The 23,747-nt window shown below is 47.3% G+C and overlaps 1 protein-coding gene across 1 annotated transcript; it reads right to left on the reverse strand.

Annotated features, from left to right (window-relative positions):
• Positions 1-9,083: 9,083 nt before the first annotated feature.
• On the reverse strand, positions 9,084-15,621 carry CCNG2 (cyclin G2). The gene is made up of 7 exons (XM_071431235.1): positions 15,215-15,621; positions 14,134-14,271; positions 13,109-13,359; positions 12,879-12,957; positions 12,699-12,797; positions 11,402-11,607; positions 9,084-10,913 (listed from the first exon to the last, which is right to left on the reverse strand). Exons 1-7 carry the CDS (start codon positions 15,323-15,325, stop codon positions 10,781-10,783), a joined length of 1,017 nt encoding a protein of 338 aa, XP_071287336.1. The 5' UTR covers positions 15,326-15,621; the 3' UTR covers positions 9,084-10,780.
• Positions 15,622-23,747: the final 8,126 nt, after the last annotated feature.

Raw genomic sequence — 23,747 nt, forward strand, 5'->3', positions numbered from 1 at the left:
GGTGCTCTTTGCTCAATTCCCAGGCAAGAGCAGTAGCAGAACTGGCTTGTCTTGATGTTCTGCAGCAAAGCAGAGTTTAGGGGAGTTTTTTGGGTAGGGAGAGGCATGCTGGAAATCCAGAAATGCAGGTTAGACCCTGCAGACCCTGCAGCAATGTTAAGGGACCTTGAGGAAGATTGCTGCACGGATCACCCTCAGAGCTGAGGAGCACAGAGAGCTGCCTGCTTCCTCCTGCATGGCTGGGGACTGCATGAAATCCACATCACTCCTGCTTTCCCAAGGTCAGAGACAAGTTGTTAGCATACCTAGAGTTTTGCCAGAGGCATGAGGATGCAGGCTGATGTGCTGTACCTTTCCAGCCTGTGCACCCTGGCCCTATTCCCAGCTGGAAAGCTGGAGGTTAAGCAATGATAAACTGAGACAGGAGCTTGACACTGTCCAGCTGCACCCCTGGGAACAGCTGGAAGCTGTTAAGTGCCATGCAAACCCACAAACACAACTGCTGGGGCTTCCCACTGGGAGGAGCTGGACAAGCAGGGCACAGGCTACCTTCTTCTATCTCTTGAGGGTGCGATCCCACTCTGTGGTTAAATCCTGGCAAAGCACACAGTTGGGATCTCTCCACTGAATCCCAAAGAGGAGCAACAGTGGCATCCAAGTTTAGGGCAGTGCAGGGCAAACATCTTTGCTATTTTTCCTGGGGTTTTGTATCCCATAGACACACTCAGCCCAGCACACCAAGAGGTAACATGGGTGCCAGCCTGCAGTGTCAGAGCTCCAGAGAGGAAAGATGAAGGATGGAGAGCCTGGGCAAAGGGGGAGCACTTCCCCTAGGCTTCACGCGTGCCCTGGAGAGTGGCAGATATAGCAGCCTGTCTGACAGTTATGTCCCAGCCACCCTGAGCCTGGTTTTTCCTGCCTGGTATGACTGGTTATCATTCCAGCTGGAGGGGAGTGATACTGGGAAAGCCATCCCATGGGACTGGAGGGCATTCAGCTGCTCCCCAGGGAATGCAGAGCTCTGCAGGGAGTGTGGATAAAATGCATTTCCAAACCAAACACCTTCAAAAGCTAGGAATTTTTATATTTGGGAAACTACAGCCAATGTAAACCAATGCTTTAAGTCTATCCCACTGCTTCAACACTTATCCAGCCTTTGGAGGCAACAGCAATGGGCCCTCCCCAGCTAAATTCGTCATGCTAAAGGAAATGATGTTTATCTGCCCCAAATTCACCTGCCTGGGAGTGAGAGACCAACAGCAACACAAGAGGGTGATTCACAGCATATTTCCATCGAGCTCTGCCTCACCCAAAGCGTTGTCTCTCTCTTGGGTCAGCCTGTGGAAGTGTTCAAAGGTCACGGTGCTAAATGCCATCGAGATATTTTTGCTACTCCAGCTGTAGGCAGGGAGAGGAAGGCTGCTGCGTCCTGCCTTGAAGCCACCACACACGTGAAGACGTGCAGGAGGTCACAGTCCCCCGCAGATCTCCTGACACGTCCTCCCAGCCCTGCCCACCTCCCCTCCCTGAGACCGGGGCAATCCAGGTGAGGGTGCACATCCAATCACGCCTCCGTGCCAGCTCCCGAGCCAGCAGCCCCGCCTCCTCGCTGGGAACACCACAGCTATCTGCCCCGCCCAGCTGCTATTCCCTGATGCTATTTCCTCCCTTTCTACACTCTTTTCTCAGTGCTCGGCTATCAGGGTGTTTGCATGAACAGCAGCACACTCACCCCTTCCCTCCCCAGCCTCTCCTAAGGTTAGTCACCCTCCTGCCCAGCCTCAAGCCCACGTTTCTGCCACACCTACAGAAAAAAACCTTCTCTTGAGGCGCACGTAACCAGAGTAAATTCTTGCGTTTCAGGGTCACTGCAGGCCAACTGCAGCCATTTGCACATAGAATCACAGACTGGTTTGTGTGGGAAGGGACATAAACACCATCCACTTCCACCCCCTGCCATGGGCAGGGACACCTTCCACTATCCCAGGTAGCTCCAGGCCCCATCCAACCTAGCTTTGCACATTTCCAGGGATGAGGTAGCCACAGCAAGTTATAAGTATTTAAAATGGAAATAAAAATGCTGTCCTAACCCTCTGTTCTGCAGACAGTGTTTCACTGAGAAAGGCAGGCTATTCCAAAAACACAAAGGGAAAGTTTGCATGGAAAAAGCAGAATCCTGGCACTGCTCCTTCCTCCACTCATTCTCTCATTATCCTTCTACTTCCAGCATGACAAGACTGGTCAGGCACACAAAATCTTACACCTCTCCCCAGAAAGAACAAACCAGAAAAAACAAGACACAAGAAACCCAAAAGGCTGTTCACAACAGGTTAACAACTGCTCTGCACATTCCAAATCCATTAGAGAAAACAAACCCTTCCCTTAAGACCACCTTTTCAACCATTTGGAAAACTGCTTGGCACAGAACTCTAACAAAGAGTGAATTCCAACTCAACTGCTTCCATGAGAAGTGGCACTGACACCAACCAGCATGTGTTTTTCCAAGCACTGCCTGACAACACCTGGCCAGGAGAAACACTGTGCACACAGAGACTGCTGCCTGCCCCTGAAACAAGGTGAGGCCAAGGCACATATTATTATGAATAAACAAATTCCTGTTGCAATTCAACAGGAGCCACCAGATACCACAGCAAAACAGTTAGAAAAACCATGTGTACTTACAGAGGGAAGTGTGGCCACATCAGCAGCTGTGAGAGGAGCAGTGGAGGAGGAGCCCTGTCACCTCTGGAGCCACACTGTGCCCCCCAGGCCTCTCTGCTGACAGAGGTGGTTGTGCTCCCTGGGGCTCCCACAAGCAGCAGGAAGCTCACAGCAAGGGCAGCTGGGAATGACCATGCTGCCCAATTCCTTGCAAACCATCCCCACCTGAGAACAATCTTCTTTCCCTGCCCTCCTCAACTACCTGGTGATAGGAGGCAGGTGGAAATTATTTGAGCTAATGAGAAGACAAGTTACTGACATTTTAGCCTCAGAGTCCTTTCCTAGAGGCTTCTGACATGCTTTCTCAAATGTTTTAGTAAAATCACTAAATCACTGCTGCTTTCAGAGGCACAGGAGTACCCTTTCATTTCTGCCTTGCTGCTCTCTCCCCTCTTTGTAGCAAAGCTTTTCAGCACATGCCAATCCCTGAAGTCAGAAAGCACTTTAACATTAAATTTGTCCCCAAGGAGCCAAAAATCCCAGGATTAACAGGTTTTACTTTCCTTTCATTCTGCTTCCACACTTCCAGTGACCCATTTTACACAGCCCTGAGGGTGGAAGGGGCTCTGCAGCCAGACTTTTTCGAGTTGTTCATATTTGCACACAGATGCAGCTCCGAGCTTGTTTTTCTTTAACCATGATAAACAGGATGCACACTGCAAAAGAGGGGGTTCCTTTCTATTCCAGCCACTTTGAGGCAGTTCCCCAGGACAGATGCAGCCAGAAACAGAGTTCAGAAATGTCATTATGACTCTCAGTAGGCACTGAGAAATATTCAACCTGTCCTTATTCACACCTAAAGAAAGCTGTAGCAGGTTCTTGCTAGGAAAAGCCCTCCCACAGAATTCACAGTTACCATTCACAGTCCCCCTCTCCATCAGGGGGCTGCCAGGCCTGGGCCACATCTCCCCCACCCACAGTGCCATAAATACCCCAGATAAACACAATGCCTTGGTTTAAAACAAATCCCCTGACAGGCTGCACGTAGAGGCTTGTCAAGCCTCCAGCACCCTGCAGGCTGCACTTGAAAACCTCTGTCCCAGATGATTTATCTGGCAGGGAGGTTCCTTTTCCCCAGGAGGGCATGGAAATGCTCTCACAAGGTTCAAAGAAGCCATCACGCTCAGGTACCTTTCCAAACGTGTTTGGAATAGTTTCTTTTCAGGCTTTTAATGAGAAAATCCTACACTCGGAGAATCTATCTTTCTCTGCCTTTGGTAAGGCAGAGGAGGTGGTTTCTCCTAATCCCCCATTCCCTGGAAATCATGCTCCAGCCTAGATCCTCCTCCCTGCATGTACAACCAGCACTGCCAGTCAGCTCTAAAAATGCTTGTGACTAGAGATAAAATGGTCAGAGATCCCCCATCTCACACTCTGTGATCTTTCCTTCTATCTTGTCTGCTTAAAACTTTCTGTTAAGACACAAGGTCTGGCCAATTACTCCTGGCTCAATCTACAGCAGGGTATTTCCACTTCTGAAATGGAAATCAAGACACAGGCCCAGGCTGCAAGTGCAGATTTGAATTTGAGACTTCCTGAAGTTCAGGAGCATTCTGACTTAATTTTCATTTCACAAGAAGGCAGGACAGCTTTGATTGCTTGTTTCAATAAACCTGTTACTAAAGAGAACTTGCTCAAGCTACCATTTGCAAAACCCAGGTGTTGATTAGGCATTTTACATCCAAAGCCTTCCCTTTGGGATTACCTAAAGATGTGCAAGACATGAATTTTGGAGCTCATAAATCTCTTCAGAAAGTAGAGCTAGGTGGAGGTGTGCAGTGACTGGAAATATCACCCTCCCTACACATAGGAGGAAAAATGGTGCTCCAGTCTGGCCATCCAAACAGCCTCCCTAAATGCCCTATGCTGGGAACTTCATCAGTCTTACCTGAGCAGTACTTTTCAAGGAATTCCATACCTGCATGCATCTTGTTGAAGGAGCAATCCCTGCTCCAACTGCAACTGTACAACTGGACCCCAGCCTAGGTTACTGGTGGAGGTGACAGATGACCAGCCAGCCTGGATGAAGTGTTTCCAGGATCCCAGGAGGTGGACTGGCAGCTGGAGCACAGAATGGATGTGGTCCAGACTAAAGATTTAGTGTGAATGTGTTGAAAGATCTGTGGCAAAAGCCTGCCTGTGTAGCTCCCTATCTCAGCCTTTCCAGAAAAAGCGAAGCCTGCTATCCCCTGAGTGACCCAACAACAGAAGGACTAATCCAGCCCTTTCCCTGTTCCATAACCAAGGTGACAGCACTAGACTGAGCCTGGCAAATGACCAGGCCTAACTTGGCATGCAGGTGTGTGAGGGGATTTCCAAGCAGGTGGGAAAACAGCTTTATTGAGCTGGGTGAATTTCCATGGCAGACACACACTTCTCTTGAGGTTGGGTTTGAGGCAGGGACAAGAGGAAGGACACAAAAGTGCATGCTGATGTCAGTCACTTGAAAAAGGACTTTGATCCTCAGGGCTGAGGACCCAACACCTCCGAGGAGCAAGACATTTCACAAAGCATTTTATCTGCCTTTTATGTAACAAGGCACTCAGGGCTTCAGTTGAGGGGTGACAGAGCACTGTCACCTACTATTGCCTATTAAAATAAGTTGTTCCCTGCTGTCAAAAGATATAAACTGATCCCAGAGCAGCAATATTGAGCCGTGGCCAGTGCAGACTGAAATGCCCCACACGCTGCAGCATCTGAAAGATGGGCCTGGAAGGATCTGAAGGAAGAGGAACATAAAAGCTTTGACCCCAGTGAAGCAGAAAATGATTTATAACCAGAGCCAGCAGGGCTCTCAGCCTCTGAGGAGGCAAGGCTTTATAGGAAGAGTGCAGCCCTGTGACTCCAGGTGGACCTTTTGTTCAGGGATGAATCCCAAGGAGAGACAGAAGGCAAGGCTTCCATGGCAACTGTGGGCAAAGGCTGTTAAACAGAGTAGGACAGTCAGTGAATTCTCCACAAAGTCTCTCCCCAACAAGTGTGGCAGTAGTGCAGATTTCCAGATGAACACCACTAAAACGTACCTCAATAGAGCCTAAATAGGACTTCATTTAACAGTCAAGCAAGCCTTCAGCTGCTTCTTACTGAAATCCAAAGCATCCCAATCTCTTACACTGAGAATTCCACACTACTTACAGCTGCAACAGCTGTCCAGCACTCAGCTAACTATGGAAAAAGAACTGGACACGTTGTATGGCTGTGCCCTCCTCACTGCCTGGCACAGTAAGTGCGCAGGTTTTTCCCTGGAGCATAAATCCATGTTTTCACAGGCAGCAGGAGCCACAGAGTCTCCCTGCACATGGATCAGAGGAGAAGACATCATCACCCGCTTGGGGTTAAAGAAAACATGCTGAAAACTAACAGGGAATCAGACAGTGCAAGAGTGAATCCCAGCCTGGGCTTGTAAGAATTCTCCAACAGCTATTCCAGTGCCAGTTGGAGGCTATAGAGGTAACCAATCCAAGTGCACATCGTGGGACCAGAAAAACCCAAATTCCTTCAAGGAGGCCCCGTTTGATTTCTCAGCCCACACTGCATTTACAGCACTCAGTGTGGGCCCTTTCTTGATTGCCCAGGCAGGATAAAGGTGGCAGGATTACATTTAATGGAACAATAAAAGCTGAGGAAAGCACAAGGCACCACACAGATAACCTGTGGATGCACTGTGCCAGTATCTTGGGCAAGGAGCTGGCACAGACACCACACCCACCTTCAGATCATCTGTGGCACAAACCCTCAGACCACTGGCCTTGGCTTCTGTCATCCTGCCAGGAGAAAGCCAGGGATCACCTCCAGTGCTTTTGCTCCCTACCAGTTAATAATTGAGCTCTGGATGTCAAAGTCTTCCTAAATCCCTGACTCAGCCACCGCACATGACAGGACCGCTATTTAGACTGCAGACATGTTTTCCAAAGTTCCTTGGAGACTCTGGATTATAAACTGCACTCTGACCTTTGAAACATTTGACCCCCAGCCACAACAAATTCTTGCAGAACAAGCCTACAGGCCCTTGCAAAGCCAACAGTCAGCAAACCCTGCTTCCCCACAGGCCCTCACACATCCCACCTTTCCACAACAGCTCTGCCATTCCCTGGTTTGAGCTGATTTATCCTTGACAACTGAGCACTACCGCAAGGGGCTATTCCTGGCTTTGTTCTACAAGGGGAACAAAGGAAGCAAGAGGCTCAGGAATACACAGAAGGTCAAGGAGGAAGTGGGGAACAGAAGAAGGATCTGCCTTTGCCTTCCTAGGCCTGTTGTCATCTTATTCCAAAAGTCCCATACCTTCTCAGTGATTTCTCATGGGCAGCTCCTCACAGCTCTGACTCCTTCACAGCACAGCCAAAAACTCCAACTCTCCCCTCACCCAGCTCACCCACCCTTTTGTAGCACTCGTCTTCTTATTGGACACAGCTGTGGCCTGTTAAGGGCAGGCCTGTTCCTAACCTTTGGTGATTAGTACAGCTGCAACTCCTGAGGCATGAGACTACCTTCTGCGCTATCTTTATTTTCTTACATTCTATTCCCCCACAGAGGCCCAGGACCTAAATTTCTCTAGACCACAGGCTATTCTTTTCCTTCTTGACTTCACTGGGTGGAAACAAAGCCAGTGCTGAGCAGTCCAGAAATCCCATCACAAACATTTCCTCCATTTAGGAGTTTAACAGTGTTCACATCCCTGATGAACCACCTACTTGCCATGGCCAAAAAAAAACCCACCAACACTCTTTGAAGGAGAAATTAAATGCTTCATTAATTCAAAAATGGTCAAGATTGCAAATCAGAACCAGAACAGGTCTAGAGGCAAGAGTGCTAATAATTCATGAGCGAAATGCCATGTTTATGCAACATTAAGGATGAGATTTTAATTGCTTATTACTCTAATTGATTTCATTCAGTTGTTATGGCAACTTTCTGCTTTCAGGAGATGCACTACACCAGCCACAGGCTTACACCACAAAGCATAGCCATGTGACACCTCACAGCTGCAACTGTATTTTAAGATAAATAACACTATATATGTGCCAAACATTTACTGATTCTCATTTTGCTGAGCTCCAAAGCCCTGACAGACAAGTGAAATCACAAGAATAACTCACTCACCTGTTAGGCCAAGCAAAGAGATGGCCTAAGACCATTCAGCTCTTTAGTGCATGCTGCTCTAAATTCAGAGTGCTCTAAGCTCTGACAGGAATATTCTTCTTATTCCATCAGGAAAAAAAGGGGGAGCTGTTAAGGACCAGGGTCTGAACGCACTGATTTATTCTGAAGACTTTATTGCTACGTGTCACTTGTCACATGCCATCAAGTGGTGGGGAAGTCAAGTTTCCTGTTTAAAAGGCCATTGTTATAACTCTTTAATTATGCAATGACAACTCACCAGGAACAGAAGTGCTTCCACTACAGAACCCTTGTGGCCCAGTCCAGCTGGAGGAGAGCAGCAGGATGACATTTCAAGATGCTCTCAGAAACCTGTGTGAACTTTCAGCATTATGTTTCCAATAGGTTCAGCAGCACAGGAAGCAACATCCCAGGAAGTGGACACAGCCAGGAGTTGTTTCAGGGGATGGCTTCCCCACAAAACTATTGCCTTTGAGCCCCCTCAGCCCCCACCCAAACCAGTCTTACTGACAGAGCAGTTCTGAAAAGGAGCAGGCATTTAAACCCCCGTGACCACAAGCCCCAAACAGCACCTAAAAGCCATGCACACCTCTGCTAAACAAGCCAACCATCAAAATCCCCGCTCTCTGGGGGAAGCCAGGCAAACCTCCTCGGGGAGATCCACAGCCACCTGACCTGGCAGAATCAAAGATGAGCCTACATCATTCCAACCACAGAAGTGAAGCCCACAACCTTCTCCCAGGCCCATATCTCCATGTGGAACAGACTTGAAAGGGGCTGGATGGCACACCCAAGCTGTGCAAGCCCAGGACACAGCCTGTGGCTTCCCACCTTGCCCCGAGCTCACCCACACAGTGCACTCCCCCTGACCGACTCCCGAGCCAGGAGGGTGCTGTGCTGAGGGGACCCAAGTGGCACCTCAAGATGTGGTAACCAGGCTTCACCACAAACACAGCAGCAAGGACAATTCCTGCAGAACCCAGAAGAATCCAGCTGGAATGACCCTTAACCCCTGGCAGGGGCTCTGGACGTGCCAATGAGCATGGAATACCTCAGCCCAGCTTCTCACACTGAGGTGAGATTTCCATCCAGTGCTGTGCAGTCTCCCCTTGTTCTTGCCACAACTCCTGGGATAGCTGAAACCCAGCTGTGGGATCACACACCCTGCACAGCGCACAAAAAAAAAAAAAGAAAAAGAGGAAGCCAAAAGCTTCAAGGAACCGACTGCCACTCACAGCAGGTAACAAATAGAGCACTTGGTTTATTTTCATTCTCAACTGAAACAAGACTCAGTAGGTTCCTTACCCAAGCACTCCTGAAGTGAGCAGAGACTTGCAGCAAGAAGTCTTCAGAGGTACAGTATTTGTATCATACAGAGTACACAATAAATTACTATCTACATGCCACAGACCTACAAAAAGTTACATACAATGTAAAAAAATACAGTATTTTCTGCTCGTTTTTTTGTTTTAAAATTTTTTTCTGTACATTTTTTTAAATTTACATTTTCATATACACTCTTTGTAAACTTTTGTGTGTTTTTAGAAAACTGAAACTACGTAACCGTTATGGACTTACAGCATCACTCTTACCTTTCTAAAGCAACACTGGCACCTAGGAAACAGCTTTTAGCTTGTTTGCTCCTTCATTTCTACTTTGGCACCACCACACCTCACACTGTTAATCTGAGCTACTTTAGTCTGCTTTAGCCATGTCCTCACCAGGGAGAAACACAATTAGACTGGAATTTGTGCTTTGATAACAAAGTTCAGAAGAAAAACCATTACATTAATTACTTCACCATCACATTTACCTGATACTTTACAGCACTTCTCCTGCACTAACTGCTTTACATCAGCATGCAAACAAGTCTGATTATGACTCAATCAATAACATGAATATACTGAAAAACAACTACAAGGGTTAAATATTCAAAGGAATGTAGACTTAGCAAGGCTTACCAAGTTAAGAAGTCTAAGCTAATAGCATGGATTGACATGTTAGGATTTGAAACACACTGAAATATACTATGTGAATTTCAGTGTAAAAACATCCGTACTAAAGAAAACATGGAATTACTCCTGGCCACACAATTTATACTATCTCAAAGTGAAAACTATATTGACTAGAAACCTCCTGCTTACCACACATACTCCTGGTGTGAAATAGGGATCCCTGAAGTTTATAAAAGCCAAGCTTCAAAAATTGCTACTTAGAGTACACAACTCAAGACCCTGCTGAAAAGGAAAAGCAGTTTCAGTGTTGGGCCCATTGGAGAGTAAACCATTCCAGCCTGGCACTAGGTACACACATACATGCTCCATGTAACCCACCCAGCCACTTGGATCTAATCCCAGAACACCACTCCCAGAAGAAGTGGAGGTGCCCTCGAGAGGGACTGCAGTCCAATCTCCTGCTCCAAGCAGGGTCAACACTGAAATCAAGCCAAGCTTGGGATTCTGTCATGTGGAATCCTGAGAACATCCCAGGACAACAACTGCACAGTTCCTCTTGGGCCCCTCCCTTGCTTGACTGCACCCATGGAGCAAGTTTCTTCCATTAACCAAGTGCTTCCCATTTAACCTTCAGGAAAGTTTCTCACTCTTGCTCCATGCTTCTCAGACAAGACCCTGAAATCAACTCAGGTGTTGAGCTGCTGAGGGTTTTGGACCACTAGGTACAGAACTACATTCATGGCTGTTGACAACAGAACTGTACAACAGCTTTTTTTTCTTTTTTTGCTGATCTGGGGACCTGAATTTTTTTTTTTAATTCCTTGAAATTACAACAACAAAAAACCAAGGCAGGCATTCAAAGCATTGATATACCACAGCAAGTTTTGCCTTAATACAGTTTACAGATCACCACCTCATTTATTATTGCCAAAAGACTCTATGGTGCATTCAACACTTCAGTCTAATACAATCCAGACTCAGTGCTAAGAGCGACAGCTGAGAGTTTGCCACTTGGGTTTAGGTTTGAGTTCAAAGAAGAAGGTGCCTTCCAGATCACTCGGAGGAGAACTGCTAAGGCTTTCTTCCCCGCTGCTCATGTCTTCACAGGAGTCTTCACTAGAAGGAACAGTGGGAAAGGTAATTTTAACAAAGCACAGCCCCTTCAAAGTGGAAAAGCACTCCTCAATCCTGGCGTTTCTTGCACGCTGTGTTGCTAGCAGCAACATCCCGCATCTAAATGCTGCTCAGCCTAAAGCTCCTTAGGGCTCCTAAAGCTGAAATCCTAACAAGGCACAATCCTCCTGATGCCAACAACACCCTACTGGTCAAGAAGCCAGTCTTCCAGGCAGCAAGCATCAATTCCTTCAGGAGACTGAAAACCTTTGCAAGCCTTCCTTAAACCCAACAGTGCCTCCCCCCACCTGGCCAAGAACTGCTGAACAACAACAGCTCCCCCTTCTCACCATGTGCTGAAGGCATATTCTAAGCCCAGCAATATTGTCAGAGCTAGCACTTTTTTTTTTCCCAAGCAGCAGCGATTAAGCCATAGTTATACAGAGGAAAAGGAGAATTCCCCACAAACGAAGCCGCCAAGTGTTACCCACCTCTCACTTCCATTGAAACATCCACCCTCTGGGATCGTTGGCAACTCAGGAACACTGTAGTAACTGTTTTGTAGGTTTTGGGCTGTGCGCCTCGAAACAATCCAAACCAGTTTTTTGTGATCAGGCTTGCAGCATTCAGGAGAAGAATAATCTGCCAGGCATTTAGAGACCAGCTCCCTCCAGTAAAGGAGGTCACTATCACTTATCTGAAAATAAAAACCCAAAACCCAGAAGTTGGTTAGTCCATAACACACAGGCTCTAAGGATAACTCCTGCCTCCATTTTACCTTCTTGGGAAAAAATATCAGTCAAGACAGAAGTGAGTCATAACTGTGATACCTTTGTCAAAGTTGCTTCTAAAGGTGAGCTACCAACTCCTACACACCTTCCAGACAAGCCCCTGTTCAAGGTGGAGTTAGGCTGACAGTTTGCCTGTCAGTCCTTGTTACCATTTTCTTTATCACTTCCAAAGGAAAAATGAAACAAAGGTTATTCTATTTTAAAATGGAATAAAACTTTTTTAAAATTCCATTTTCAAATCAAAGTGAAGTTTTTTAAACTGCTTTAAAATAGAAGAAAAAACTTTAAACCATCATTTTAAAATAGAATAATATAGTACTTTAAGGAACTACTTGTATCCGTTAAGAAACTGGGGTTGTTTCATCTGACTGCAGGAGTGAAAAGCTGCTTCTAGGCCATCAAGGGAGGCAGCACACAGCTAGAGGCCATGAATCCCATTTTAGTTCATAGGATATCCTGAGCTGGAAGGGATCCACAAGCATTATGGAGTTCAACTCCTGGCCCTGCACAGGACAAACCCACCAATTCCACCCTGTACCCAAGGGCATTGTCCAAATGCTCCTTGAGCTGTGCCAGGCTCATGCTGTGCCCATTCCCTGGGGGGGAAACCTGTTCAGTGCCTGACCTCCATCCAGGGAGAAGACCCTTAGGTAATAATAATAATAATAATAATAATAATAATAATAATACCCCCAGGTTTAATTATTCAGGCAAAAAGAATAAGCAGCCCAGCAGTCCCAGAACAGACCTCAAGTTTCCCCAGACCACACAGCCAGAGCTGTAGAAGTTCCATCAGCTGCCTGTTAAAGCATGCATTGAATACACACTGGGTCAGCAGTTCCTCTGATTTTATACATTTAAGCTTATTTTTTAATCACTTCTTTCAGCCAAACAGAACCTGTAAGGACACATTCAGGGATGCATTTAAGGGACCCCTAAATGTAACATCACCCATCATTAACAGTGTCAGCTCAAACAACCCACTGAGAACACTCACCTTTGAATGCTTTTGAACACGCAGAAGGATCTCCAACAGCTCAACAGATTTCAGAGTCTGAACTTCCAGAGTAAGAAGGCACAAGGCCAGGACAGATGGCTGAAAGGACCAGGAAACAGCACTCAGCACCACAACCACCACAAACCCACTCAGCAGCTACAAACAACTGCTTCTACTCACTTTTGCTTTAGAGAACACTAGACGGCAGTTGCAAGCTTTTAGCTGTGCTTCCAACTTGTCCAGATTCAACACTTCTTTCCTGTGAGACATCCAAGAGAAGAAGGAAGGGTCTGCATGAACAAGCATTCCCTCACCAGGAAGCAAGAACTGAGGAGCTGGCTCCTCTACAGCCAAGGCTGCAATCATCTCAGAGGGGATTAACAGGGGCTCAGCAAACACCACCAGCTCACCTTTCTGAGGTATGACAGAGTACAATAGTATGGTACAAGTGCAAGAAGGTTAAGGCAGTAGTAGCTTTAAATTCAAAGTGCAACTTTTCTGAAATTATCTTTTCCATCCGTTTCAGGTCGGACACAGTGCATTTACATTGGCTGATCCGGATGATCTCGTGAGCAGACGGGATATTGCATTCCTCCTCCACCACGCGGGCGGCCAGCTGCATGCAGCAAACTCCAATGCAAGACAAATGCTTGGGTTTCACCTAAAAACCAGAGTAAGAGCCATGAGTGCATCACCCTCAGCAACACTGGGCTTCAACACCAGGTGTGTTTGGAATCATCTCCACCAAACCTGGTGCTGGCCAGCTCCTTCTCCTCCCCCAGCCATAAGCAGTCCCCTCACTTGAGCTGGAGCAAACGCCACGAGGCAGCACCAATCTGCTGGGGCTGAGGAACTGAAGTCACACAGCTGAGCAGCCTCTCCTCAGGTTGTTCCCCACCGGGACACAAACAAATCGCGGTGGGAACTGCAATTCCCTGCTCCTCCGAGCGGCAGTGCTCGCCCAGCCCACACAAATCCAGTCTGAGCCTGTTCTGGGCAGCCCCATCCCTCCACAGCTTGTTCCTGCCCCTGCTCTTCTCTCCCCTCTACGGTTGTACATTCCATGCCACTTCAAGGCCAGTCCGACCAGAGAAGTGATGCAACTTCGTTTTTTCTGCTGATCTAATAATGAGGAACTGGTTTCAGTCCAAGCTTCCTGCCTTAAAGCAGCACAAACAACCAGGAAATGATCACTTGGTGTTAGTCCCAAGGCTAAGCTAAGCTTCAGCAGAGTGCCCAGAGACAGCCTCTAACACTTACTGGTTTGTTTCCCTTAATTCCTCCTTTCTCAGACACCTACATGGTGATGGTTACAGATTTATTAGAGGAAGTAAATCAAGCTGCTACTTGTCTTTAGGGGTGAAAGGAACTGCACTCAACTCCAGGTTCACAAAGGAGACCTTGGAGCTGCTGCTGAATCAAGAGCCACTCATACCTTCATAAGAGCCAAGAATCTGTCCAGAATGTTGACAGCCAAAACAAACGTTTCAGTTGCAAATCCAAAGAAGTTGGTCAGACTCCAAAGATCTTCCACCTTGGCATTCCTTTGTCTTGGACACAGAGTGTTCTCATTCTATGGCAAGAGAGGCAAACTCAGAATTATTCTGTGGCAGCAGCAATTGCCGTGCCTCACTCCCTAAATACCCTTTTATTTAGCTCAAACAGGAGAAAATTTTTCCTTAAATACTCTATTTCACTTGAATTGAAAAGAAAATAAATTTAGACACTTAGGACTCAAATCACACCCACGGTTCAGAGATTACAGCCAGGTCCTGAGTCTCACTGGTGCTACAGCCAGCACAACCACATCTCCTGCTCTCCACTTGCTTCTTTTAAGACACATTTAAGACTTAAATAAGTCACCAACTGCAGGCATGCACAGTGACTCCCGCCCTTAAAAATGACCACACAGCTCTCTGCCTTGCATGTCAATATTTAAGCAACAGCTCTGCTTTCACAACAAACAAGCAGACTTATCTCAGGGATTTTTTTTTTTTGTTAAATATTAAGGCTATTCCCAAAGAACTCATAAGCACCCGAAGGCACATAATATGCCTGCCCCAAACTCAGTAAGGAAGTTTGGTCGTTAACGCGGAGATGTTTATGGTCTATTTACATTTTGCTGCTCAGCATTGAGCGGTTCTGGGTTCATTTCCCCAGACAGCGCCAATGAAAAGCCAGTGGTTTCCCTGTTTGTTACATCCCACCTCCTCTGCAGCGGCAGGAAGCTCCCCTAATGGAAACAATACACAATCTCTCGCTCCCGTGCTCACTCCAAGTTTAAACAATAAATACTAAACACCTAAAGTACTAAACGCCTTGCCCTGCAGGTCGTAGCGCTTGGATAAGGTAACGTTAATACCTACAGACGAACACAGAATTAAAACAAAAGGCAAGCGGCGCATACAGAGAAAATAATTAACTTTCCGCAGTTAGCGCGCTTTAAATTCCATTAGCCGGAATTTTCTCTGAAATTTTCGTTCTGCCCAGAGGAGCCCCCCGACACCCTCACCCACCTCGGCGGTCCCCTCGATGAGGCTGAGTCCCTTCTCGCGGGGCTGGAACCTCCCCTCCAGCTCCAGATGAAGGTTCAGCTGCTTGAAAAGCCACAGCGCCTCGCTGCTCATCTTCCCTTCCCTTCGCCTCCTTCCCCTCCGCAGCAGGGAAACAAAGGGGCCCCGCAGGCCGGGGGCGAGGGGACACCGGGCCCCCCCCGCAGCCCTTCACCGCTCGGGGAGGGGGAGGCGAGCCCGGCTCCCGTCACCGCGCGGACGGGGGTGGGCTCGGCCGCTGACCCCGCATCCAGGCAGGGCGGCCTGGACCCCCGCGGGGAGTCACGGCACTGTCACGGCACCATCCCCAGCCGCTCCCCTCCGCCTCGGCCCCGACCCCGCTGCAAGATGGCGGCGCCGCGTCCCCGCCCACGGCTTCTGTTGTCCCGCGCGGAGCGATCCTCGCCGGTGAGGCGGCACACGGAAGTCAAATAGTCCACCCCCCACTCACGCGGCCCGAGCGCGCCCCAACTGGTCCCCGAGGTCCGGAAGAGGGCGCGGCCGGACCGCGGAGCTCCAGCACATCGGGGATCGGAGCGGCACCGCGCTGCTGCGGCGGGGCGGGGAGGCCGCGCGGAGGAACACGGCGAGGGACGCATCACGCCTTTAAAGGGACACCAGCGGCGCCTCATCAGTTTTGAAAAGACCGCCCAAATCCTCCCGCGCTCGGATTGGCCCGCGTTTCCCGGCCTCTGATGGGCCGGCGGAGCCGCTCGCCCCGCCCCTTCCCCGCCTCGCGGAGGGGAGTGTTGTTTACCGGCGGCGATTGGCCACCGACTGAGGTCGGGTCTGTTCTGATTGGCCAGCCGAGTTCTGCCTCCACCCCGCCCAGTGCTCCGAGCCCTGGCAACCGCGACGAGCCCGCGCGCGCGCGCCCTGAGACGATGGGGGGGGGGGGGGGGGGGGGTGTGGCACTGCTCACCCTCAGTCCCACAGCGCTCCCGTGTCCCCACAGCGTCTGTCCCACGGCGCTCCCGTGTCCCGATACAAGATAAAGATGAACGCTGACTTGACTGGAGCAGCCTGAGGATGCTCAGCCCTCATGGATCAAACTCTCCGTGTAACTCTGTGGGACTCTCCTCATGTTGTTCCTTGAGGGTTCCCAAAGACCCGTCTGGATTTCAAACCCCTCCGTGTCCTACTTCAGACCGAGAGATTTCTGTGCAGCCCGGTGTTGCAGTGGTTTTGGGATGTGCACTTCCAAACCTCCCTTCCTGTGGAAAGAATCGAAGCCCCAGTGGGTCAGGAAGGAGGTGGTGGATCAACCCCCTAAGTCAAAGGCTGCATCAAAGGGCTTCTCTGCTTAATGGAGTCCTCAGGACCAGAAAAAACAAAATAAATATCATCTGGAGGCTTTGTGGGGCTGTTCCAACGTGCTCATGGATAAACACAAAGGGATAAATGTCCCGGGACAATCCCAAAGTGCAGCGATTGGATGTGTATACACACTGGAGACAAAAGTCTGGGGTGGTAACTCTGACAGATTAGTGCTGGGTTTGACCTGGTGAGGTTCCACAGCTCCAACAAACAGAAAATGTTTATGAAATGTCACAGGCTGGAAAAGTAAATCCGCCTTCTCCACCGAGCCATCAGCAGTACTGGGCTCTGCCAAGCTCTATTTCAAGGCACAGTCCCTGTCTGCAGTGCCAGTGATGACGGCCAACACTTCTGTCAAGTTTATTCTGATGCCAACGACTCCGAGATCGCTGTAAACATGCTCGACTTTTCCTTAGGACGTTCTTGACGTGGGCTGGAGTTCCTGTAGCTACCAGGAGATTACCTGACCATCCCTCCCATCACACAGACTGATTTCTGGGGAGGATAAAAGCTGTTTGAGACATGGACCTGCTCCAGATTGAACAATTGCTGCTAATGGAACCGACTTCCAGCCAGCTGCATGCAGTGACATCATTCAGGTAATGTTTATGGGATGAGTGTCTCAGCTCCAGTCTCTGGTATTAAAATCCCCTTAGTAGTTGCTCCCTTCTTTTCTTCTCCACATTCCAAAGTGTATCTTGCTGTCACAGAGATGGAGTAGGGATGTTCTTCCTTCTCCAGCTGCTGTAGGAAAGCACCACTTGTTCCAGTTTACCTAAAAGGACAAAAAGGGTTCATTTTGTAAGCACAGAGGATGACAGCTCCAAATGTACCAGTCCAGATACCTGCTTGAACACATACATTTCTTTCCCTTTACTAATTTAAACCTCATAGAACACTCTGAAAAATTATCCCTCATAGCTCATGTAGCCTAAGGGGGGAATCTCTTATCAGACCATGGATCATTTCCCAGGTTAGGAGAGAGGGATACTTGTTGAAAACAGCTCAGTAGGATCAAGGGAAAAAAAAAAAAAAAAAACAACCAAAAAACAAAACAACCAAACCCCAAGGATCCTTAATATAAGTGATGGACTGCACCTTTGGGACTAAAAACAGGGAAAATGAGTCTGCTCCCTGTGCTGTCTGGACCTGGCAGAACAATGGAGTGTTGTAAGCAAAGGAGGAGTCATGCTGAGGTCAGTGAACAAAATCTGTTGTTCTTTTCTATTTTTTCCCTTATGCAAGGAATAATTTTCTTTCAATGTGGCATTTATTTGGGATTCAGGGGAGTGAGAATGTGGGGGGAGAACAAGAAGTGTTTCCAGCATTCTGAGGAAACACAATTTACCTCTTCTGTAATGTGCTTTACAGAGCAGCAATTCCTTCCTGACATTCTTTGGGAACCCAAAGATGCACATCCTTTGAACAGGGATTGTTGTGACCAGCCTGGTTAAACTATCTTCCAATAGGGCCTGGCAAAACTTGTCCAGGCATGCCCAAAGCAGCTCCCCAGGAATGGTTCTGGGTGGCTAAGAGCTGTGTATTGAGTGGCAGGCGATGATACAGAGGTGTTGATTGGGCCCTGTAGCATGTGGATTTCCACACTGAAATAGGATTACAAACCGTGGTGATTAAGGGACACAGAGTAATTAACACTCCAGACACAGCCATTGTCTGCCCACTCTGGACACCCACGGAGGAAAAACAGGGGTCACTTGAAACAACAGCTCCCTTGAGCCACTTATGCAAAGAGCTCCACCGATTTACAGCCTCTAATTAAGCCAAGTGTCCCTTATAATGCTCCATACCCCATTATTCCGGTATGGAGGACAGCAGCACTGCTGACACCTGGAAGGCAGGAGTCTCAGAGTGGTGTTTTTATACAAAACACACATATTAGAAAACACCCATCAAGGCTCCACCTGTACATACACTGAGAAACAATTCACAGATGCTGTTTCTTCAAGAGCAATGGGATCAGTGCCTAGGGGATAAAAGCTATCAAAACCTTGGCATGGGCTTCCCCTCACCAGGCCCTTGGGAAGGAACAAGTCTAGGAGATGAAATGATTCATAAATCTGTCAGAGTTTAAACCTTGTTCCCCAGACAGCAGCCCCTGAGGGAAAGTGGCATTTGATCCTCCAGTAGCCATGGGAGCGGTGTTCCCTCTGATCCAGCTCCTGTCTGCCCAGAGGAGTGTAATTCCACACCTCTCACCTGGTGCTCCTGGAAATCGAGTTCAGCATTCATAAAGAAATTAATTTATTCCGATTTATTGCTTGCTGCCTACAAGACCAAAGGAGAGCAAGGCATCCCAATAAGAGATGAAATGGAGCTTGGTGTTAGGGAAGAGATTCACTGGACAAACCCAGAGAGGAGCAGTGACAGTGCCTCTCCCAGAGACCACAACCCAAGTTCCAAGCAGCTGCTGGAAAAAGGAAGGGAGGGGGCAGAAAAGAGAAACCCAGCCTGTTTGCTCAGAAAATTCAGAGCACAAAGTATTTTGAGCTGACAAGACCCAAACGCAAATCTGTGATAACTTAGTAAGTTTTGGACAGAATCTCTGTTATAATTTAAATAAATCTACCATGCACTGATAGCACATACTTTGTTTACTGACAATAACTGCCTTATTTATATAAGAACCCCTATACCAGCACAGCTGCACCACAGTCCTGGGACAAGACTCCCAGGAAGAGTTTCCTAAAAGAGAGAAGTCCAAAAATCTACTGGGAAACAGTTTCTTTCTTGGAAAATGTTCTTATTCCCAGTAGCTGGCATAAAACTTGTAAAGCACAGACTAAACTAAATTGCATGCAGTGCTAAAACCCTGATTCTTGAAAGAAATTCCAAGTCTTCACTGAGAATTTTCACTGACACAAAAGGATTCTGTTCCAGAAATAACACCAGGGACAGGGCCCTGGCTATTATTTCACAGCTCTGAGCGAGCCCATGTATACCATGTTGGGAAGCAGAGAATTCCATGATCCCTGACACCAGCAGAGCAGGAGGAAAAGGCTGCAGAGTGAGCTGGCTCTGTGCTGAACCCCATGCTCTGCCTGTGTTGTCATGGAGGCCTCTCTCCACACACAGAGCTGGAAAGATCCAGAAAGTGCCCAGGAGCAAACACAGCACGAGTCCAGCACAACCTAATTTTTTTAGGATCATCAAATCTCATTTGAGAGGGTTAAAAATGGCTCTGGCACGAGAAGAGGAAGGAGGAGCCTTGCCCCAAGTGCAAACCCTCACATAAAGACAGCACAAAGGGAGGCACTCCTGGTGACTTCAGCGGAGCCATGGCTGCCCCACCTTGTTCAAACCTCACTCTATGGTCACTGAGAAACAGGAAGGGAGCAGGAGAGACTCCAAATCTCCAGATCTGTGACACATTTCAGGACTTGCCCAGTGAGTGCAATTAGTGATGATTTCTGTGGGAGGTGGATACAGGTAGCACCCTTTGTCTTAGTCCTGCTGGCTCCCACTCCAGCTCCTGTCAGAAACCCACTCTGCATCTCCAGGCCTAACAAAATCCAACTTCCTGCCTTTTGTAGCTCATTGCTCCAGCTGCACCTGAGCTGCAGCCCCAGTCCTGCACAAGGAACCTTCCAGGAGCCCAGGGAATGCCATCAAATGGCAATAATCTGCCTTTTAGTGCAAGTTCAATTGTCTAAAAGGCAGCTGTGTGTTTCAACAGCCTGCTGCTTGTGGAAGCATGACCACAGAACCAGCAGTTGGCTCAGAGGCCTTCTTAATAACCATTTGTTACTGGAAGGTGCATTTAATTCACTGTGTATTTTTGTCACTTACTTTAAGTGGGTTCTTTTATTTAATTGACAGGGTAATTCTAGGCAGTGTTGTACTTAAAGCTTTGGAAAGTTTTGCTTTTTTTTTTTTTTTTTTTTTAGATAGGTGGTTCTGCATAATTTCAGGAGGCGTTTTCAAAATCACAGCGATTCTGCATAAATGGAATTTAAATTAGTCATTAAAAGTTAAACCAGGGAAAAAAATAGAGGCAGTCACCTTCCTGCCTGTAGAACTAGGCAACTGCTGAGTAAAATGATTTGCTAGGAAGCATTCAGCTCTAAGGACTGGGTATTGTAAATTTATTTTATGATTTTACACTTATTTTCTAATTTCACCTTCCATTTTCCATAAAAGACGAGAAGCCCTTAATTATCTCACAAAATACTCCTTTCTCTCCTTTCCCAGGCTGTCTTAAATTCTTGTATGTCCTTTGCTAAAGTTGAGATCTTGGGACAATGTCTTCTATACTTGGCACAGAGATAATCACTAATTATGAGATGGCATCAGCCAGTACATAATTCTCTTTATCAGCCAACACAAACACAGACTATCACAGATGGAAGGGTTTTCCCAGCTGTAAATGTGAAAAGTTTCAGTCAGGTGGATCAGTTGTTCCTACTGAAATAACAGGCACTGGAATTCTGCAAGTCTTAAGGACTCTGCTGCCCTTATCCCTGTGCCAGTAAGGAATATCCCATTTCCCCCTTGCTTTCCAAAGACAAACTGCTCTGAGAGGGGTGAAGGGAGATGCACAAAGCTCCAGCCCAGCCCCACAGATGTTTCCCAAGGAACAGCTGCAGGAACATTGCCAGCATAGCTCTGTGTCAGGATACTGCATCCAGGCATGTCTCACTCACATATTGCTGCTCCCTGCCAGAAGAAATCATCCAGACAGACTTTCTCAGAGGCACCAACAGCAAACGTGATCTTAATCCACGCAGAGAAGTGCAAATTACCCATTGGGAAAGGCACATCTACACCCATCACAGCAACACTAATCTTTTTGTAAGGTTATCAACTCCCCAGGACACAAAACATCCAGTTATATATATTGATCTCGACAGGAAAGCATAGCTACAGCCAGGTAATTAACATGAACTGCCTTTTAAAAACTGACAAAATCAAGGAATTTTTATGTTTTGGAAGGGAAAAATGGAAAAAAAAGCTGTATTCAATGGCACCACTCTGCAAATACTAAAAAGGTAAAACTGGGAATGCTGTAAGGAGGAGGCACATTTGTGTCACTGTTGGTATTCTTGCATGTTCTGACATGTGTTTCCAGTTAATAATCTATTTTCTGGGAAGAATGATGGATTTACTGGTGGCATCCCCAGGGTGAAGGGGACAGTCTGAAGATATCACTGTCACCAAGTTAAATGAAATAGAGCTGGAACAGAACACGTTCTAAATAGCAAAGCAAATGGCAGAAAATAGCAGCTCTGGTTGAGAAAATTACATTATGGGGCTGTTTATTTAGTAAAACTAAATCAGGTAAAAAGGTTAATTTAGTGTCTGCAGCTCCCCTCTCAGAATTAATCACTGAGTGAGGTGAAAGAGGTGCTTCATTTGCTAAATGTGAGCACATATTTGACTGTTCTGGATGAAAGCAGAACTGTGTCCTGGTGTTTTGAGGAGCTCCATGCTGGGAACAGATAGGACGAGAATCTTGTGCAGCTCAAAGAGAAGGGTTTGTTTTCCTAGTAAATAATTTATATTCCTGCTGGTAGGAAGAGCAGGTGGGAACAGCTACACAAAGTCCTGAGGGGCCTTTGTGGAGATGTTCCACTGGAGCTGACACTCCTGTCATTCCACTGATGGTGCTTTCCAAGGCCAACAGCCTTCCTTAACAGCTGCGCTGGAAAGCTAAGTTTGAGCTCCAAGAAATGAAGGAGCCTGCATCTAGTTTCCTTTTTTCCTTTGCCACATTCTTCAGGAATACCAGTTTTGGGGGGTTTAAATTTTTTTTTCCCCAAAGAGCAGCTAATTATTGCCTGTAGGAACAAGAACAGCTGATGTAATCATGAGGTGGAAGAGCCTAATAATTTGTATATACTGATTTTCACACTGCTTACTTGGAAAATCAGCATTCCATCAATTGATTCATTGCACAAAAAAAAGTGAAAGTTTTGCAAAAACTACTAGTGATTTTGTATAGTTCAGTTTTCACAGAGACGAGACAGTTCAGTGCTCAAGCCCCATTTCATTCCCCTGGGAGAATTCCTCTGTGGTGATAATTTTTCCTTGACAAGCACTTACTCCCTGGAAGCTGAGCAAAGCCTTGTCAGGTAATTTCACCACAAACCATGTTTTTAGGGTTCTCCTTGTTTCCTTCTGCTGCTTTCCCCAGCATTCCACATTTGCAAGCTGTCCCTCTCACAAAGAAAACAGAGTTTAACTTTCTTTCTGGAAAATCAAGAAATCCTCAGAGTCTGTTTCCCTTATATTTTTTTTTTAAGGCTTTGTTTCTTAAACCAACATCAAAACTGTCTCCTCTGGGCTGATCAAAGCCTGCTTGCTACTTGAAGGATCACAGGTTGGCAATAAATATAGATAAGTTACGTAATGGCTGGAGTCAGAGCACAGACACAGTGGTAACTGCAAGGATCACTGGACGTGCTCCGTCACAGAGGGAACTTGACCAGCTGAACCCAAACAGTTCAGCTGTTATTTTTATTTTTTTACAAGTTATTTTTGTAAGCCTGCATGCTTCCAGCCCCTTGGGATATTCAAATGGCTCCTTCATTTCTTGGAGCTTAAACTATTTTAATGTAGCCTCACAACCCGCCTGGCACCAAGGTGAGTTTCCCCTTGCTCTGAGGCTGCTGTGTGATTTGAATTCCCTGAGCTGAACTTTGAGTGCAGCTAGGTTGGGTAGGTATGAAAATCACCTTTGCATCCCTTGTTGGCAGGGACCTTACAGATCATTCCAGTCCTACCCCCTGCCATGGGCAGGGACACCTTCCACTGTCCCAGGCTGCTCCAAGCCCTGTCCAGCCTGGCCTTGGGCACTGCCAGGGATCCAGGGGCAGCCACAGCTGCTCTGGGTAACCTGTGCCAGGGCCTCAGCACCCTCACAGGATTCCTTCTAAAATCCCATCTAACCCTTGCCTTTGTTGTCAGCACGAAGCCCTATTGCCTCTTTCCATCTCTCCTTGCAAACACATGGAGTTCATGTTCCATCTCCTTCCCAGCAGTGCTGCTGAATCCCTTGGTTGTGGTCACTGCCACAAACTACCATTGGGATTTGGGAAAGCTGCCACTGCTTTACAGACTTCTGAAACACTGACTCTTAGGCAACAAGACCCAGAAGACCTAGAATGGGATTGTGAAAGTGAGATAAAATTCCAGCAGGACTTGCCCTTCTCTATACCTTCTA

The sequence above is a fragment of the Agelaius tricolor genome, unplaced genomic scaffold (genome assembly GCF_023055355.1).
Source record: "Agelaius tricolor isolate 1412-34295 unplaced genomic scaffold, bAgeTri1.0.p SCAF_8, whole genome shotgun sequence".
Classification (NCBI taxonomy): domain Eukaryota; kingdom Metazoa; phylum Chordata; class Aves; order Passeriformes; family Icteridae; genus Agelaius; species Agelaius tricolor.

Excerpts from the sequence above, each read along its gene's own strand:
- CCNG2 (XM_071431235.1), bottom strand. The coding sequence starts at position 15,325 with ATGAGCAGCGAGGCGCTGTGGCTTTTCAAGCAGCTGAACCTTCATCTG. Across the intron at positions 14,272-15,214 it reads TCATCGAGGGGACCGCCGAG|AATGAGAACACTCTGTGTCC; the intron begins GTGGGTGAGGGT and ends CTCTTGCCATAG. Across the intron at positions 11,608-12,698 it reads GTGTTCAAAAGCATTCAAAG|ATAAGTGATAGTGACCTCCT; the intron begins GTGAGTGTTCTC and ends TTTTATTTTCAG.